General features: G+C 41.1%; 1 protein-coding gene across 3 annotated transcripts in view; it reads right to left on the bottom strand.

The window, feature by feature from the left end:
* Positions 1 to 5,106: 5,106 nt before the first annotated feature.
* The window catches only part of dock10 (dedicator of cytokinesis 10), a 62,542-nt gene continuing 47,895 nt past the window's right edge, over positions 5,107 to 19,753 (bottom strand). For all 3 annotated transcript variants that reach the window (XM_008287005.1, XM_008287003.1, XM_008287006.1), the window contains exons 33-56: positions 19,468 to 19,584; positions 18,756 to 18,873; positions 18,529 to 18,650; positions 17,592 to 17,706; positions 17,137 to 17,203; positions 16,688 to 16,735; positions 14,145 to 14,246; positions 13,496 to 13,605; positions 13,303 to 13,418; positions 12,641 to 12,778; positions 12,369 to 12,551; positions 12,150 to 12,260; positions 11,811 to 12,026; positions 11,647 to 11,704; positions 10,865 to 10,966; positions 10,245 to 10,351; positions 9,967 to 10,089; positions 9,140 to 9,253; positions 7,805 to 7,951; positions 7,491 to 7,701; positions 7,184 to 7,374; positions 7,000 to 7,100; positions 6,524 to 6,662; positions 5,107 to 6,033 (exon numbers count right to left, since the gene is read on the bottom strand). In XM_008287005.1, coding sequence (XP_008285227.1) covers positions 5,986 to 6,033; positions 6,524 to 6,662; positions 7,000 to 7,100; positions 7,184 to 7,374; positions 7,491 to 7,701; positions 7,805 to 7,951; positions 9,140 to 9,253; positions 9,967 to 10,089; positions 10,245 to 10,351; positions 10,865 to 10,966; positions 11,647 to 11,704; positions 11,811 to 12,026; positions 12,150 to 12,260; positions 12,369 to 12,551; positions 12,641 to 12,778; positions 13,303 to 13,418; positions 13,496 to 13,605; positions 14,145 to 14,246; positions 16,688 to 16,735; positions 17,137 to 17,203; positions 17,592 to 17,706; positions 18,529 to 18,650; positions 18,756 to 18,873; positions 19,468 to 19,584 — 2,904 coding nt within the window. In that variant the 3' untranslated portion in view covers positions 5,107 to 5,985. The remainder of the gene's footprint in view (positions 6,034 to 6,523; positions 6,663 to 6,999; positions 7,101 to 7,183; positions 7,375 to 7,490; positions 7,702 to 7,804; positions 7,952 to 9,139; positions 9,254 to 9,966; positions 10,090 to 10,244; positions 10,352 to 10,864; positions 10,967 to 11,646; positions 11,705 to 11,810; positions 12,027 to 12,149; positions 12,261 to 12,368; positions 12,552 to 12,640; positions 12,779 to 13,302; positions 13,419 to 13,495; positions 13,606 to 14,144; positions 14,247 to 16,687; positions 16,736 to 17,136; positions 17,204 to 17,591; positions 17,707 to 18,528; positions 18,651 to 18,755; positions 18,874 to 19,467; positions 19,585 to 19,753) is intronic.

Here is a 19,753-nt window from a genome sequence, read left to right as displayed (position 1 = left end):
TTGGCCCTGAAGGTGCAGAGACAGAATTATGAGTCTAGTGAGAGAAAACAAAGCCTCATTTCATAAATTTAAACCATACTATTCAATGGTGTTGCTGTAAGGCTACATTTTTAGGATTTTAAGTATCTGTCTGTACCTGGTTTTGTGGACGTATTCTTGCAGGGAGTGCCGGTTGGTAACTTTTCCAACTTCTCCACTGGCTGAGTTACCAAAGACATCGTTCCCGTGCTGGATTTCTTCTTGTAGTCGTCCCCATCCAGAGTTTGCGCGCCTGCTCCTGTCAGCTCTCCCCTCTCTCATGGTCACTCCTGACAGGCTGGAGCTGGTGGAATATCTCCGGACAGTCATGACAGTGGTCTCTGTGGAAAGAAAAGATCATGAAGAACTGGGTTTGCTTTCACAGAGCAGAGAGAGAGATGAAGAGAAAACACTCAGGAGATTCTCTCATGTGCATCATACTTAACGTGTTCGGGCCAATAAATGCATTGTTTTGTTGCACTTTTTCACATTTTGCATGCATTCTTTTTAAAAAATGTCCCACCAATCATACACATGGAGATCAGTTTAGTTGTCATGAGAAGTTCTACTTGTGGATGTCTTCTTGGATTAGAACAACATATGAAAAGTTCATTTGCGAAAACAGATAACTCCTTCTTCACAAACCTTCAGAAAACCCACTTTTTCATCGTCCAGCTGAGACAATATCAATCAAACTTAAGTTATCTCTATTTTTCTCATGTCATTTCTACTGAGCCAAATCCACTCAACTTCAGTTTATATTATCTCAAGCAAACAACAAAAAAAATACATTTTCTGAAAATCTACAAACATGGAATTATCTGTTTTAGCAAATGAACTCTTCATACTAGTTTATCAGATGCTTGTATCTTTAGCTTAGTGCTGTTGATGAGTAAAATAGCTACAGCACCCTACCCTCCGACAGGCCCTCTTACCCTTGTACTGTCCCTCCAGGACCGGCGCAGACGCATTTCGTCTCAGGTTCACGTACGGATTGTCCTCCACTCCAGCCTGCTGTTTTGCTGCCGTAGACACCGGGCCGGCTTCTCCTGGCACGGCCCCAAATGAACGCCGGCCACAGTCTCCCCGCAGCTCCCGGTTCTCCGCCTCCAGCTTCTTGATTTCATCGCGCATCTCCATGATGACCTGCGCCAGGCTGCGGGTGCTCTCCATGGTACTGCTGCTGCGCTGCCAGTACCACGGCTTCCCAAACACCGGCGGGGAGTCGTGCAGCAGGAGCTCACCGTGCTGCTGCGGTTTTAACATGCTGCTCCCAAAAGGGCTTTTTGTGGTGGTGCTTCTCCTGACAATGTCCGCGTCCTGTGTGCGCGTCTCTCAATCTCAGTCCAGATCTTGTTGTGGAGGGAGATTATGTCGCCTTTCACCACTTATACAGCTGAAAGGGCTCCAGTGATCAGCCAGCAGCACACAAAGGATGTTTTATTCATCAGCCCCGGCGTCCAGTTTCAGGAAAACTAAGCAGGGGTCGGAAATGAAATGCGCACTGCACAGGAGCTTGAATGGTGTAGGAGATCTAATAAAACCTGCAGGATGAGCTTTTGACATGTTTTTTTTGCAACACGTGTGGGAGCTTCACGTTTTAGCAGGAAAACACCAGAAAAAAAAAGGTGAAGATCAGATTTTGTTGGCAGCTCACTCTAGCTGCTGTAATGCACATGTCTCTGCTGGGATTACAAGATCCTCCCTTTAAAATATTAATCCAATCTGTCAGCTAAGATAAATCTAGGAAGGAAACTTGAAGAAAGCATTTTTGATTGAGACACACAATATCGTTTATATAAGAAAGAGGAGGTCACAAATGATTCATTGTGCAAATACAAACTAGATTTATGTCATTTAAATGTGCACATATGCTTTTGGGAGCACAAGCACTGTGAAATTTCATTAATTTCATACTGAATACAGAGAAACGTGGGCCTCTAATTGAGGCCCTCTAAATCTGTCTCATTAATAGGCATGTTGTTTGATAAAGGCAGAGGTCAGAGGTTAACCCAGTGATTACAGACAGTCTTGGAGGAAGAAACACATTAAAATAAAACAGGCGTTTGATAAATAATAAGATAAGGAATCACTGCAACAAACATCAAATACAGGCAGGCTGCACACAAAGGAGATAATTACAGATAATTACAGTCAGTGGGGCTGCCATAGACACACTGAATGGTCAGGTGCTGCAACAGAGCTCATGTGGCCACAGGTTGTAACCCATCATGAATATCAATCAATCAATCAATCAATCTTTATTTATAAAGCGCTTTTCATACTAAATATAATTCAAAGTGCTTTACAGAGAATAGTCTGTGAGCACACCTGTAGCTTAGCTGGACTGATTCCAACATGAGGAAGCACACATGTTTAAAAATGATATAAAATAGGATATGAAATATTGTCAGGAGGAGCCATTAGCTCTTTAGGTTTTGTCATCTGTGACTGGGACTGAATGGTGCTGGCTCAGAGCAACCTGACCCTGCCTCAGTCTAGGCCACTGGGAGGGAGACAGGAACACATAAACCAGTCTGCTGAGGAGAGAAACCCAATCAGCCCCCACTTTCTGGTTCACAAAATAGGCTGCAGAGAGAGAGGGAGGCAAGAGAGAGATAGAGAGAGAGAGAGAGAGAGAGAGAGAGAGAGAGAGAGAGAGAGAGAAAAAAAACAGGGGAGGAGATTGGCTAGGAGGAAAAGAGTTTGTGAAAAAAGGCATATTGTAGGAGGTCAGTGTAACTCAATCTGCTTCACCTCAGGTGTGCAGCAAAGGAAGTAAGGAGACAGAGATAGAAATGTGTCAGCTGTCTTGTCAGGCAGAGATATATATATATTAAAAAAAAGACAGGTGAGCAAGACAGGTGACCACATGCTGTCTTTTACCACCAGCTGGATGTTCAGGGCCATTTATCCTCGTTTTATGTGCAGTGTCCCAATGCCGGGCTTACCATCAATAAGTAAACAAGCACTCTGCTGCTCTCTCTCTGCATGGTCAGTAATTATACCCTACAATTGGAAAAAACTGACACCAGATCCACCATGGAAAACCGCTCTTTGTCAGGGGGACATGATAAATTTTAATGCCATTTCACTTTCAATGAAACCTCAAACCCAAGTTTGACACTCGTCTGTGTGTGAAAGTCAGTGCAGTGGATTCTTCTTACAAATATATTTGCGAGAGCCTCTGTCTGTCTGTCTGTCTGTCTGTCTGTGCCTCAGTTGCCGCTGGCCACACATGCATGCCTTCTGAGTTTCCTTTGACATCAAATACTCAGACTTTGTATTGAAAGAGGAGAATCTGTAAATCCATATTTCTATATAATTCTTAATGCTGAAGCACTTTTGACACTTAATATGTAGGTATGAATTTCCTCAAAATAAGTCACATTGAATGTAGTTAAGTAAACAGACATAGCTCCAGAATAGATAACACTGCGAGTCGTCCTGCATACAGGCCAGCAGTTACACATCTATGTAAGGGAATATCGAAAATGGCTTAAGTTTACCAAGACAACATCTAAACTAAAATGTGGCACATGAAAATGTATATTAGACCAACTAACAGAGGGAAATATGTAACATTCAATCAGTTATTAAAGTAAATAAAAGTACAGACATTTATTTTATTTTTTTTTAAACTCACCTTTTCTACCTGTTATTCATTCAAACAAAAGATTTTGTTCATATTTCCTCTTGGCTGCTCACACACAAGTAAAATACTCTGACTGGGACAGAGACTATGGGTATATTGAAAGACAGAGCCAACACTGAAGATGAATATCACAAAGGAAAACAGTGCTTTGGGGTAAACACAGTGAAGACAGTCAGAGAGACGATGAGAACATCAGGGCTTTGTCAGATATAAACAAACTGCTGAGATTTGGATTTATTTGGCTACTGATGTTGTTTTGAGCACTGAGACTCAATAATCAAAAAGGAAAGGATTGCTGCTTTTGGAGTCTGTTCAATAAATTCAGCCTTTCTGAGTTGAAATGCTAACTGGATGCACTGTGTACATATACACATTATGTGTGCCTCATAGGTTTAACAGTATATTTGACATATCTCATTTATAGGACACTTACCTAAAACTGAAATATTCCTGAACTTCCAACATAGCAGCGTAAATGTGGCAGCACTGGTCTTACGTCATTGATGGCGGAGGAGTTCACAGGTCGACCTAAAGCCTTTCTTCTGGTCATATAGAAGCTTGACCTCTTTTATGTGTCTGCTATGATGCAGCAGAGCCTTTTCATCGTTTGCACTGGACTTTTTAAGTATTAGTATAGTGCTATGTATCCCTTTTTAGGTATCGCCTCATGAACTCACTGCAGTTCATTCCGTAAATAAATTGAATGCAGAGAAGACAAAGCAACACTGAAGATTTAGGATAGAAAAGGTGAAAAGTGACTGTATGTTTTCACACATGACAACTGGTGGTTGAACCTCTAATAGCCTCCTGCTGGCTCACTGTTAGCATCTGTACTACTGTATGTGTTAAAACTGGAAATAGAATAGAACTGGAAAAGGATTTACACCACAGAGCAAAGCAACAAGTATGATTTTCTTTTTTTTAAGGATAAGTTTCCTCATTAGAAATTTCTATTTCATTTTGCATTTCCCTACTTTCACTATTTCACACATCTATTGTGTCTGTAATTAGCTGCTGCCTGGTCTTATGCCTGTTTATTTGGCAGGATATGAGCAGCTGCTGTGCACAGCTGCAGCAAAGTGACATATTCATGATAGAAATAGCTATTTTTTCCCCATTCAACATGAATGGAAACCTGGACAATAACGCAATTAACATATTGAGTGGAATGTACTATAGTGAGAGGAGGTGTAGTCTGCATGTATGGAGCGACGTCCCATCACACAATAGAAGACGTCCGATTGTTGCAACATTGACATCAGGACAGTGAACAAAGAGACGCTGACGTAAATGAAGCATAACTGTGAATCTTGGACATTAACAAATTTTTATTTAAATGTTATACATAAAACTTTAGTTTTTTTGTTTTTTTTTAAATTCAGCTAAACAAATATTTATATATTGTATATTTTATAAAAAGAAACATTTCAAACTTTTTTAAATATTAATATTTCTTATTTACAATTCAAAACAGTACAGGAAATAATAACAGTAACAATGCAATTTCAATTATAAAAATGTTACAAAACATATTTTTTTTTGTTGTTGTTTCCGTTTGAAAATTGGCAAGCTGATATTTCCAGAACGTTAGCAAGGATACAAAGTAGCAATGTGGAGCTGCTCTACATTCAAACAAGAACTGGAGGTGCGTTCAACTCCTCAGATTCTTGGTTAATTAAGTACTGTATCCAAATCTTTTTTTTTCTTTGTCTTTTCTTTTTCACATTAGCTGTCTTGCAAGACATGTTCAGATAGCTTGAAGTACATATTGTTCCACTGAAAAACTGTAAAAACTGTAATCAAAATGCACCAGAAAGATATATATTACATATATAGCTGAACGCACCTCAAGCTCAGTAAGGTCACTGTTCTCTAAAGGGTCAGGGTTGTGGAGAGAAGGCGCATGTTGTGTGTTTGTGTGCACATGTGTGTGAACATATACACTCTGTATTTGTTCATGAGTGTGTCTGTCAGTATGTAAGCTGATGAATCAGTCGGCAGGGCAGGGGGATCTATACGACACATGGATTGAGTCTCTAAAACCAAAACAAACAGTAGGTAACAGTCCAGCAGCCTGGCCTCTACTGTAGACAGTCAAAGTTCAACGACGGGACTACAGACTACCACAACCACAGTCTACACACTTCTTCTCTTGTTTTCTCTACACTCGCCATCAGTCACAGTTCCACTAGTGTGCTGCTCCCTGCAGCAGGAAAAAAAAACCAAAAAAAAACTATAGTCAGAAACAAACAAATGAGCCACTCGGGAGGCCCAAACTGGCACAAATAATTTCTGGTGAGTTTAGTGGCCGTTCAGTAGGTGCTGTGCCGTTCCGTTCCTGGCTGTCTTGTGTGAGGAATCTAAACAAGAGCAAGAATAAAAAATAAAAAAAAAAGCTGATGTTGGAACAGGAAAATTCAAAAGCAAACAAGCATCAAGACTGGCACTTTGGATCCTGAGACAAGCTGGGTCAATAGAGTGAGGTAAGCAAGTAGCAAAGGTGACAAGATGCCTTTTGTAGAGGAATATGGTGACATGACATACCAGCCTTAGAAAGAGTGGACAGAGAGCTGTTAGAGAGAGAGGAGGTACTGACGGCAAGAACAGGTTTTTGAAGCTGCAATGAGAGAAGAGGTTGGTGAAGAAGTTCAGGAAACTATGCAGCGGTAACAGAAACTGATGAAACCCACGGAAATGTAAAATGCCTCATACAGTAATGCATAGGAGAAGATGACGCTCAGTGTGCCATGCAACTCAATCAGCAAAAAGCAGTAACACACAAAAAAAGAGAGAAAAAGCAACAGTATGGTAAAAATAACTGGACACTCATTGGTCATTGCATAGTGAGACCTGTTCATTCATGACGCCAGACAGCTCGGTCAGCATGTCCCGGTAGTGAGCTCGCATCTCCTCCTGGTACTCCAGCTGGTCCTCCTTGATGAGACGCTCGTTCACATCCAAAGCCTGGCCGCAGGCCTCTGCAAACTGCCTGCAGAGGGCAAAGCATGTTTGAATTATTGTAATGTACTGATTATTTAAACCTGACTGATGTGTAATGATGTGGAGGAGTACATCCATTATGCTCAAACAATCTCTTGCCATTGATTAAAACATAAACATGTTTCCCTAATGGAGTGGAACAGTATCGCAGTGTTACACTTTGTAATGTGTTAAGCTTTAAAAGTGATTGTGCATGCTTAAATGCACTACAAGTGAACTTGAAGGCTTCTATTGTTCCCATGACAGTAATTCTAACATGAATGCAAAATAAAAAACTTCCACTTAGTCCACAGCACTTTGCACTAAATTTGGCAGTGAAGTCCTACCTGAAGATCTCCTTGAGGCGTTTGACCTGGTTGTCTGGGTATTTCTTAGCATTCTTCTCCTCCAAAAATGCCCTTGCATAAGCCATAGGCCCTGCATTCACCTGGATGGAGCAAAATCAGGTTAGACAAAAACAAAAACACCCAAATTGAAATACATGCATCTGCATTTTAGAAGAATCCCCACCTTGACGCTGACGCTGCCCTGTAGTTTCAGCTGCAGCCGGATCATATCCACCTCCTCCATGTTGCAGAGCTGGTTGAGCTCAGACACTTTGCGCGACATCTCATCGATGGCGACTTCAATTGGATTCATTTCTGTACTTTGCTGCTCCACAACCTGGATGCGCTTTTTGAGATAGGGGAAGCTGGAACTCGCTGAAGAGAGAGAAATAAAAAAGGTATTGGTCAGGCCGACTATATTTCATAGTTAACTACCGGCCTCTTGTTGGTTTGAAAATGATGTGTTGTGGTGACTCTAGAAACGTGCTCACTGGTCAATATGGTGCGTCTTTTGCATTGCTCTTCCACATCTCCATGTTTCTTTCCTGACCGAGTGAATGGTGTCTCGAACACAAAGCGGTTGATGTTGTGATGTCTCTCAAAATCGGTCCTTTTGTCCTGTTGCTCTTTCTCGTCAAAGTAGGGCACCACGTACGTCACCTGAATGTAGGCGAACTTGGGGTCCAGGTCTTTAGGATTTACCTGTTGTTTAAGCAAGAAGTTGTATTTTTGTGAAGTTATATGTCCACAAACAACTGAAATGCAGTCAAATCCTTTATTTTAATGGACAAATTTTGTCAATTACCTTGTTGGAGTCCTGGATCATCTTGACATTATCAGCTCCAAACTTGTCTGAGTAGAGTTTCAGTAATCTCTGGGAGATTTCCGACAGCCCTGTGAGCTTCGGCTCTTTGTAGATGAACTCTTTGCTCTCCTCCTCCTCAAAGAAACCCTGCCGGAAGACAAACACATGCACAGACTAATTAGCAAAGCCTGCTACACATAGTTGTTGATGTTCATTTAATATTTAGATCGTGTTGCTTTTGTCACTCTGATTGTATGTTGCCCCCTAGTGGTTTCTTGAGTCACTGGTGTTGTGTGTACAGACAATAACACGCGTTCTCATTTTGTTAGAACACCTTAGCACTAACAGGGTGTCAGTGTTAAGTTCTGGATGGGAGAGTGCAGAGGTCATTTTCCAAGCAGCACTGGAGTGAATGAGGTTTATTAAAGAGTATCTTCCTGTCCACTGTGGCTGTACAACATCAGCTCTTTTTAATGTGCAGGGAGGAAACAACTCCACCACTGGGCATTATGGGAAGTAAAATGGACCACAGCAAGCTTGAAACAAACCCTTCAAAGGGTATAAGCAGCAGATGTTAATATTGGTAGAGGGAGAAGAGAGGTAAAAGTGGTTAGCGCTGAGGAACATGGAAAATCAAAGACGTACAAAACTTACCGCAATCTTGATTTAGAAATATAATAAAAAGGAAGAAAAGAGCAGACAGAGAAATTAAGGACACTGACTCAGTCAAAAAAAAAAAATCTGGTCTCCTTATCGTTTCATCTCCACTGACTAGACACTGTCTTAGTTTGATATTCTCATCATCAGCTTTTTAAAGCCATTCTTCACTTCAGAGTTCTGAAATGTCTGCATAGAAAGACTGTCCCCTCATTAACAAATAGGAAACTGTGTCAAGCATCCAGATTCTTAAAAACAAAGCCAAAACTGCACAATGCCACTTCACAGAGAAAGACAGGATTCAAAGAGAGACCAGGGTAAATCCACCTGTTTTTAATATTGTGCTTTCATGGTTTCGAAAGATTTAGAAAACACAAAATGCTAAAAGATCTACCTATACAGACAGTAACATTTGCCAAACTTTGGAGGTTTCTGGCACTGAGACTTGGTTGTATGTTTACCCAAAGTTACTAAGACATTGTTTGAAAAAAGAGAAACAATATTTGGCTGTGTTGTGAAAAAAGCACATTATTACAACTTGTGAGTTTATATTTTGTGCTTGCTCTGTACATTTGATTGCACCACACAGGCTAGAGGAGTTTCAGCTGTGTAGTTAAAGTGGCTGTTGATTATGGTTTGTATGTATCTCAGATATTTGTGCAATAATTGTCCCCTCACCTGTCCATAGAAGGCTACGCGGTAGTAGCGACCGAAGAGACGCTTTTCTGAGTTCACCACCTCAGTCACCTTCAAATAGGAGCGATGGATGTCGTAGTACAGCTCTGACAGTCTCTGTGGAAACAAATTCATCACGTTATATCACTTTCCTTGTTATAAACATATACCATTTATCTTTTTAGAACATGAAAGGTTTCAGGTTGTAGTATGATAGCTAATTATTGTCCTGTTAAACAAATGTTTGAAAGAGGAAATGGTGTGCAGAGAACAGATAAACTGAAGAATATGGCTTGTGTACGCTGTACTTCATGGATAGGCTGAGACGGATGTTAAAATGCATGGGGCTGAAAAGAAAGAAAAATGCTTCCAACACTCTGGGCAGAGCATTATTTCTCAGTGATCAGCCGGAGGTTCAGTGAAGCCTCCATTTATACATGACTCATCACAATATCATCCATTGTGCTTAATTACACATACAGCAGAATCTCACCATGATCCAAATCATGCATGAAATAGAAGTTAAATTCAGAAAACAAATCATTTTCCTTAGTTTATCTGTTAACAGCATTACTGCAGTGTAAGTTATTCTGTTACAACATGAAAATTTAAAGTTGTAATAAGATATATACTCTAACGTTATAGGAAGATAAGCTTGTATGTTGTAATAACACAAGTATATCTGGTTAAAATGTGAAAAACATCTTGTTATAACAATTAACTTTTGTCATTGCAGCATATAACTTATTAGTTTTTTCTTTTTCTGGTGTGGAAGCAATACACTTCCACATGTCATAATGCAAACTCTCTCAAACACAGTCAACAGTCACCTTAAAATCCCTCCTCTTTTCAAAGACAGCAATCACAGGTTTGTTGATGTCAGCAATGAGCTCGTATCTCTCTGATTTCCACAGGTAGTCCACACACAGCTCTAGCTGCTCCACCAGGGTGTCCTGCCCAGTGCAGTGAGATCACAAAGCATATTAGACAGAAATCAGTCCCAATTATTGCCATGATGACACTAGCCAGCATCTTCTCAAACTACCAACGGTGGTTGTGATCAGAAAATGCTAATATGTTTAATTCAGGATGAAAGACTTGCACTGACCTCAGTATATGGTGTGTCTTGTGTGCCAGTGTCTTCCTTCATGGCACCCTCCTCCTTAACATTAGGGCTGATGCACATGAACGCTGCCCAGCCCATGGAGAAGGACGCTGGGGTTTCAAAGAAGTAAAAAACAAAATCAGCACATGTAATTCAAAAGATATACCTGCACACCTCCCCCACAGGTCATTGCTGGTGTTATGTTCAGCTTGTAACATACAGATGCATAAAACGCATCTAACACAAATAGTCTTGTATGAGCATTGTACAAGCATTCCAAAAATTAAAAACATCAAATGTGAGTGTGACACTGTGCATCTCATCCAGTGAGGTTTGTGTAAGCAGTAACAGTCAAACAATAATCGGAAAACTTGACACAAACTCATGTCATCAAGGCAAGAACAGTGACCCTCAACACCTTTTTTTACTGCACAAAGTAGAAAAGCGGTTAAAATTTAAACCAGCACCTGAAAACCTGACGTCCTTTCGATCATGTCCAGCTCTCAAAATCAACACCTTCCACTTAATTGCAAGAAGTTTAAGCAAATATCGCCCACAGTCTCTCCATCCCTACGTTCTGAGCTCCCAAACCCACCCAGCAGGCCCCAGGCGCACACACTCACTGTCTTGATCTCGGGAGGTAGTTAGTAAGGAGCTACATTTAAAGACAGGGCTTTCTTCAGGGGACACACTGGACATCCTGGCCTTGTCAGCTCTCCAGTAGCCTGTTTGGTAGGAGGGGAGGAGGAGGAGGAGGAGCAGGTTTTTACAAAGTTTACGTCCACTTGCTTTTGCCACTTAGGCTCAAGGAGAAATCAGCGGAGCTACTGGCACGCTATAGGAGTTGCCCACAGGCTCAGTAAAGGGTAAAGCGCATGCGAGAAAATGCCAGGCACATACAGCACGACGACAAACACATGCTGTAGTTTAAATGAAGAAGCATGCACACGTGAGAACAAACAGATCAGCAAGTAGGAAGACATGCAGCACAGAAAAATCTGTCGACACCAGTCTCTATTTCTGCTTGAAGCTGGAAACAAGATGATATTTAGATATAAAGACAGATCTATGCTACTAGTTGGCAGCATGGGAATCCATCATCATGAGTTCTTAATCAATCTCCACCATACAAAGACACATTCCGGTCATCACTGTTTTCTCTTTCAGGCAAACCCATCAACCTCCATGACTGTATGACTTAGCCTGAAAGTTTCAATGACTGTTAGCAGAAAGAACAGGGTTTTGTGATTGACAAAAGATGGCTGTGATTTGACTTAGAGAAGCTACAATGTCTGCAGAGATGCACAAAATAACATAGCACGGCATATGCACAAGTGTTTGTGCATACACATAAGCACGCAAACCATGCTGCAAAAAGCTTGTAAAGCAACAAGCATGCACTGACCTCTTCTCTTCAGCGATTCAGCGATCAGGGCCGAGATGTGGATGTAGCACATTGCAGCCTGAGGGTAAAACAAGCACATGACAATCCGTTTTATTCAACACTCGAAGCTTGAGACTTTCAAGTTTCTGAAACAAGAGTGTGCCAAAAAGTATAGCATTTCTAACCTCAGAGAGATCGCCGTTGCGGACGTGGACCTTGGCCATGCTCTCGAGCCAGGTGCGTCGCAGCTCAGGCGTGCTGGCGTAGGAGTTGGCCAGACTGTACTGCAGATCCACCAGCATCTCCGGATCCTTCTCATGCTCCTTCATTTGGGCTGTGGCCATCAAAACCGTCCTAATCCGTTTGGTGAGGTCCTTTACCTCAGCAGGGAATGGCGTGCTCTGTGGAAAATGTGTTATGAATCATTTATAGCATTAAAATAAAATGGAATGCCACTATGCAGTATGCTGTGTATTGAATTTATTAATAAGACAGCTGTGATATAAAACTAGAACCTGCTATACCTTGAGTGGTGCATCTCCATTGGCAAAGTTATTAATGATAGCCAGAGACTGTTGAAATCTTGAGCCTCCAATTCCAGCATCTGCTATCAACTGGCTCACTGCTTTGATAACCTGCAGCAGAGAGAGGAGTAAGAGGTGAATGTAGCTCAGAAACCATGATTCACAAAGCAAACCATACAGAAAATATATTTGCACTGCCAGACGTTGGATCTCACTGACCTGCAGATGTGACCGGACTATAGACTTGCCCTTAGTAAACTCAAAGTTTTTTCTCATGAAAAAATACAGCAGGGCAGCGGCCTCCATCTGGGTGGAGCTGGATCGATGGTTACAGCACTTGAGGATCTCATAGCACAGACAGCCACAGAGGTCTGCCTTACCCTGGAAAAACGCACTGGGAAACTACAGAGAGAGAGGAACGTGAACCCACACATAAGAAACACTAGCAATGTTCCTTTAGACAATATGTGTTTTAATTAAGTCTGCTGGACCTTTTGCACAAAAAGCCTGAGTGCAGCGAAGACGTGCCGTAGAGTAGCGGTTGATTGGTTGATCTGAAAGAAGAGCAAGTAGGTGTCCAGCACCTTCTTCATCAGTGTGTTCTGTCCATCATCCAGCAACAGCTGCTTCTGTATGGATGTATGAAAGAAGAAGAAAAAAGAAAACACATTTTACTTTCACAGTTTCAACAGGAAACTTTTTAAAATTGAAATACTCCATTTTAAAAACAGATTCTTTTAGCCACCAGGTGGCAGTAAAGTATCATTGGCTTTCGTGCATGACTGACGCTGCAGTTGTTTCTGGATCCAACACAAATATTTCAGTTGGATGAAATAGTTTGAGGATTTGTTTTGTGCATTAGAAAGATGGGGTCAGATTTTAAAATTTCACTGTTTCTTTTGCTAATATGTTTTAATCAAAAAGCAAAAAAAAAAAAAAAGATCTGAAAACTCACTGTATATGTTCATATAATTTTATTACTAGATTTTGATGAAAAAAAAACTGAGAGTGTGGAAAACATAAAGGTGCAAAAGCCATATATTTAAAATGACTAGCTTATAGTTACATGTTTGTGTGGAATCCAAAAACTGAACAAAAGACTGTCTGGCATTAAATGTAGTGTTTGATCGAACAGAATAAAGTGATCACAGACCTTGTGGTGGTGAACAAAGAGCTCTAGTACATCCAGCACAGTCAGTGCGACCTCTGTCGACAAGTTTGCCTCCACATCTGTAGGACTTAGAGTGTCTCCATCCTGAATACTCCCATCTGGAAACAGAAGCAGATGTGAGTAACTCTGGTCCAGCTAAGTAGCCTCACATTCACTTTAGTCGGCGTTGTGTTACCTGTCTCCATCATCTGCAGCAGTTTGGGGTTAGTGAGGGCATTCTTGCCCCTGATGATGGGCATGGTTTGGGAGCGAGCATGTCGGTGGCCTTCACTTCCAGACGCCATCCTGGAGGCAACAGCAGCTAATATCAACTAGAGTGCTCTCACATTTTCATTTACTACTTGTATAACTTACACTACAGCAGCTGTGGCACAATACTTTTGCATAGCTACACTGAAACTTTAATAAAAAATAGTAGGTCAACCATCACTATAGGTGTTACGCACTTTAGTCGGCATGTAAATATAAATTGATAAAGGACTTCTGGGGTCTATTAACACATGATAGTATGGAGACAAACACTGGCAAATCACACAGAACACTGCAGGTATGAGGAGGGGCATGCTGAGAACACGGTTACAGTCTATAACATGGAAACACAGTGGTCACAGAAATGATGAAAATACACAGGACAAAAATGTATTTATCCGATTTTATCCAAATCCAAGTGTGCATTGTTGCTGAATGTAGCTTGCACTTGTAATTAAATAGGTTCTTGCTATTAAAAAATAGGACATTTTTGAGCCAATCATTAGACACTGTTAGCATTAAGACTCTGTATCTTCAGTTTAACTCTGTCATCATGGCTGCTGAAGGGTGATTACCATTGTGGGAAGAGGCTGGAGGGTTGAGAGGAGTGGTTAGAGGCCTTCAGGGTGCCATTGGCCTGGGTTGACTGGGCCAGCTTTACTGCCGCTGCTAGCTTCCTGTTCACAAGCCAACCACATCAAAGCTAACATTAGTTAGTTTAGTTAAGAGCATCCTTGTTTTAGTGTTCATCATTTGTTAGCCTGCAAAAAACTGACCTCACAGTCTAACTGTAAACACTTTGCAATGCCGTTCTATTTTTTTTTGCACTTTTGTGACCTTGTTACACATTATAGGTCACATTGTATTCCAGTAGGGCTAAATGAAATGCTGAAAGCATACAAGATCTCCAATTTGACCTTGGCATGATGAAAGAGGCTGGAGTCAGGGAAAAAAAAAAAAAAAAGATCAAACATCTCATGTAGAGAGGAAGGTCAGCCAGATGGAAAGGTTAGTGGCATAGCAGAGTCAATGGTCTTAGTTTGCTATTAGTAGAATATTGTGTAAAAGTTATATTAACTCTTGGTATATTGTTAGTGGAGAACAGAGGCTCGGGGTTGGCGTTAATGTAAAGACAGTGGACAGCATGGGAATCAAAATGTATTGATGTGATGAAGCTGAATGTGAGTTGAGCTGCAGCACAAATCAGCTTAGTAACATCATCTTAACAAACAGATGTTGGACATATCATATTCTTATGATGCTTTAATAAAGTGCTATCAGAAACCGCTGCCAATCTAAGTAAAGCAAATGGCGCCTTGGCCAGACAAAAGAAAGAACTACTGTGTAAGCCAACAGCAGCAGAGTCTATCAAGAAAACTTGATCAAGCCAAGCAGCAGGTGGAGCCCAGCCGGTCATGGAGACAAAGGGCTACGAGGTCGACATGCAAAAACCAGCAGAGGAAAATGTGGAAACAAAAAAATACCATACAACATACAGCTGTTTATAATGTGTGTCGACACAGAAAGGGTTACTTGATGCAACGGAACATCAATAAATGTGCAGTCACATTGACAATCCATTAGCAGAAGCAGCATGCACAGAGGGGGAGGGCGAAGGCATGCACAGTGATGGAGCCTGCAACAGCAAGGTCGAGCATGGAGAAAACATTACAGTTGGTGCTTGTTTGTGCCATGTAGTGTAAAATGTGCAGGTGTATGTTAGGGAGGAGAAGCTTCCTGAATCTCCCACCACAGACAGAAAAAAGGACATTCGAGACGATTAGACTGCAGCATTTCTGGCTAAATGAAAGCCTCAAAATCCAGATTTTTTTTCTCTCTCAATCAGCTTCTTTCTATGAACAACAGCCTAATTAAGTGTCTTGAAACAGTTTCTGCATTTTAATTTTTTTCTCCTCACCATTCTAAAGTGGGCGTGGCTCAATTAGAAAACTGCAATATGATGAACAATCATGCACCAATCCAGATTTTGCAACATTTGAATCAAACTGATGGCAGCTCATGTGGCCAGGCTGCTGTCAATAGAATCTGATTAAACCACATCCACACACTATGAAGCACAAATAGTATTTTTCATAGTTAAACTCTAGGATGTTTGTTGGTCAAACTTTCACAGTGAATATTTCATATAACTGAGAAATATTTTACATTCGTAACCAAGTTTTTAGGGACTTTAATGACTGAATTGTTGTCTGATGCATTGTCTAGCTGTCTCTCTCTCTCTCTTTCACTGGCTGGCTGGCAGGCAACCCACTGCTAGTGTATTTCATCACTCCTGAGCTTCAATGGGTGCCCACAGTGAGTCAGCCAGGCATCAAAGAGCGAACAGAGAGAGACGCTGAGACAGAAACAGGCGTAAGACTGTGAATCCCCCATGGCCCGGTATTACAGACGAATGTTAAGTAGCTAGCAGCCCCAGACAGGCTCAACTACGTCTGAGAGCCCTAGCTAGGCTTCCAGCTATCTTTATTCAGTTAATGCCTCCACACACAGTAAAGCAGTGTGTTCTCTCAGCCTTTTGTTGGCTTACATCTCAGCATCCTATTGCTGAAAGGAAAAAGAGGGCTAATTTAATTAGCTGGGAGGAACCAGAAGATGGAAGACTCTCGCAGTGCCAATGGCTCAGCTCCAGTAAGAGCACACACACACATGATAACAACCCCCAACGTGTGCTTGCCAACTACTACAGTACAATATCCAGCAGTGATTCTTTCTTAACAGCAAGATTCAGGAGTTTCACCTCCTCCCTCCCTCTTCTATTCTTTTTCTTCCCTCCTTTACCTTTTCCCCTCTTGAAGCTCATCCCTGAGTGTGCACACGCATACAGAACACATATTAGTATTTCTGCCTGACTGTGTCAGATTCATTTATTTGCGTGTGTTTTCACATGTCTGTGTGTGGCAGCCTTTACGCTCGTGTGCATCCATGTGTGTGCGTGATTATATGAATTATGTATCAGCGGGTGGGGGTGTTGCAACCTTTGGCTGCGGCATGTATGTTGAGTTAATAAGCTGTTTCCATTTCTACAGCATTATAATAAATGCATCTGAATGGCACCTGGTCCTCCTCTTTGTCGGGGGAAAGCAGAGAGGAGACTCACCTGGCTATGTGGCGTTTTCCGAGGAACCTGAAGTGCTGCAGACACAGCCTGAAGAAAAAGACAATGTAAAAACGTTTTAAGTGCTAATTTTGTTTGCTTTTTATGTGTTTTCTAAGACAAGAACACGGCAAAAGGAGTGCATGTGATCAAACTGAGTAGCACCAGAACAGTCTAGATGCTGACACAAACAGGAAACAGAGAAACTTAATTTACTGCACTCTTCGGTGGATAGGGAGCTCTCGTTGGAATTACAGTCTGTTTTTCTTCTCTCTCTCTCGCTGTGTCATTATTTTCATCTGTTCCCTTCTGGCCATGTTCCCTTTTCTTCTTTGTCGAGTATCCCAATCCCTGTCTGTCTACTTTTTTCTCTCTTTCTGTGAATACTCAGCATTGCTAATAAGCCTAACAGGACCTGTGTTAATACTCCTCAGTGAACAAAGAGCTCTTACTCAAGGATGTTAAAGAAGTCTGAGATCTCCTGGTGAATGGCCCGGTGCCAGTAGGACACCAGCACATCTGGAAATAAACAGAAAAAGACATCATGTAACATATTGCAGCAGATTGCAAGCCAAGAACCAGTGAAGTTCTTCATAAAGTCAGTATTTTTACACCAGGATGTTACCCAGGTCATAGAAATAGACTAGACTCAAGCAGCAATTACTGTTTTAATCTGCACAAAATGTACATATCTTGACTTCACTGTATTCACTGTAAAACCCTATTGTCTACTAAAATCTTCTGGGCCTCATGTAGTATTTAGGAAATCTACATTTATAATGTATATCAAAAAATACTATAAAACTAATACATCATAAAAAAGCATTAGTTCCACATATAAGTCAATAAGATTCTGGCTGGACTGTGAAAATCCTGTGTATACATCTCAGCAAAATATTCTTCTTACCTTCAGATATAGTTTTCATGATGTGCAAAAAGCACATGAGGAGACTTCGGGTCTCTGCCTGGTCCAATTTGTCACATCGAGAACCATAACCGATGAGGGACTGGGGCCGGGCAAACTAAGGACAAACATCCAGACAGAAATGCAGTGAGATAAACAGCTGGGTTGTGGGCACCACTGCTGACAATAAGGTCATGTGCTCAGTTTTTGCAAATTTATGTGACTTTGCAGGTTTCAGAAACCTGAAGGAAAGTTAGATGATTTAGATGAGTGTTTTATAAGCTGATGCAGTACTTGTAGATTTGCTACATTTAGGCCGAAAATATTTATATGAACAAAGGTTTTAGAAACTTCACGACAAAGTTTCATTGCAGGCAATGTTGAAACGGTGTTGGAAACATCCTTTATCACTTCATATCGGAGAACAAAATTACAGAAAAAATGGGTAGACCGCTATAATAAAATGTAAAACATTCAAATAATTTAAAATGAGTTATTATCATCTTGTGGTGGTGTTAATGGAGGGTGTTGGAGGGACTGATGATAGCAATATTTTGAAGACATTTTTCACTTTTATTACATAGTAAAAACAGAAAAGCAATGAGATGCGACAAAGGTTTGACCATTACACTTGATTCAGACACCAGATGTACTGTTTCTTTAGTTGATATTAGAGAAGTTTACATCTATACATCAAACATCAGTGGTTAAAAATTGGTCTTTTTTGAGTACATTCTTCTTTCAGAAATCCATATCTAATGCTGATATGCATTATGAATGACTCACAATGAAAAAGATGCACAGCATATATCAACCACTTAACAAATAATCGGTTTGAGCCCTTCAGACGGATCTGTTTGCTCATCCTCTGCCATATGGGAAACGTCTTAACATAGAATCCGATAGCTGCTGTGTTTTGTTATCTCCTTCCTTCTCTCACCTTCTCACATCCATCCATCTTCTCACTGTTCCTGTCGCTGTTGCTAGGGTTGGAGTCCACGCTGATCAGAGAACCTCGAGAGTCCGCCTGGTTACCCGTAGCAACTGCCAGAGATGAGAAAGCTGGTGGAAAAGGGGGAGGGGCGTCGGCATCAGTGTCCCGATTCTCATCTTTTTACCATATATATATGTACACACTGGAAATAGACAGAAATCACACAATGCTACCTGTAATGGAGTTTAAGACTTCTTTGGAAAAGGAGGCATCCACAGAGTTGCCATGGCGAGTAACGGGAATCACACCTCCTGCCACCCCCCCTCCCACACTAAGGTCATCTCGAGAGCCCTGGTAGGGGTGCAGACAGGGAAAAGAGAATGCTTTATGTTGAGCCTGATTCTTTTATAATATCACTCCTAGTCATAGACTTTCTCAGGAAGCTGCAAAGATTGTAGCAGTGTGTATAGCATTCAACAAGACTATATAATTTAGATGATTAGCTGCAATCACTACCAATCTCTAAAGAAAATGAGCCTGTGATGCAAAGAATAGTACAAAAAAATGTATGTGAGCTACAAAAAAGTACAATTTGATGAGGGAAGTCATGCCGACAAGACATTCATGCAAAATGTACAGTATGTTGTCTAAGTGAGGAAATAACAGGGTTAAACTCGTGTTTTTTTGCCTTAAGTGCACCATTTTCAGTTGTGTTTAGCAGAATCCCCATGCCAGAATACAAATTACATACACCAGGTAACATGTCAGAACAAATAGGAATGCAAGCCAAAACTATGTAAATTAAGACCCATGCTAAGACAAAAGAGTTTTGTAACCCTCAAACACAGCATGTGTATGTACTATATGTACTACAATGTGTATACAAAGGTCAATCAATACAACACACACAGAATCAACCAGTTCATCTGTCGTCTCGATTCTTACCTGATCACTAGATGTGAAGTAGATGGGAAACAGGTCCCTGAGGAAGAACCGAGGCATGTTGTCCAGGATCAGGCCATAGAGAGGCAGGTAGAGAGATGCAATTCTTGCCTGCTTCTCCTAAAAAAACAAGCCAATTTAACAGACATCACATTAGCTTCATTAAAAGATTAGTGCAGATTCTTTAGTCAGACTGTAAATCGACATATCCCTTTGACTTTGACAGCTAGTAAGTGCATATTTGCAACCCTATATGTTGTTTCTTTTTGTCAAATGAAAGCTGTCTCTG

Source organism: Stegastes partitus, unplaced genomic scaffold, assembly GCF_000690725.1.
Source record: "Stegastes partitus isolate 25-593 unplaced genomic scaffold, Stegastes_partitus-1.0.2 Scaffold482, whole genome shotgun sequence".
NCBI lineage: Eukaryota > Metazoa > Chordata > Actinopteri > Pomacentridae > Stegastes > Stegastes partitus.
This window is presented reverse-complemented; position numbering and strand designations above follow the sequence as displayed.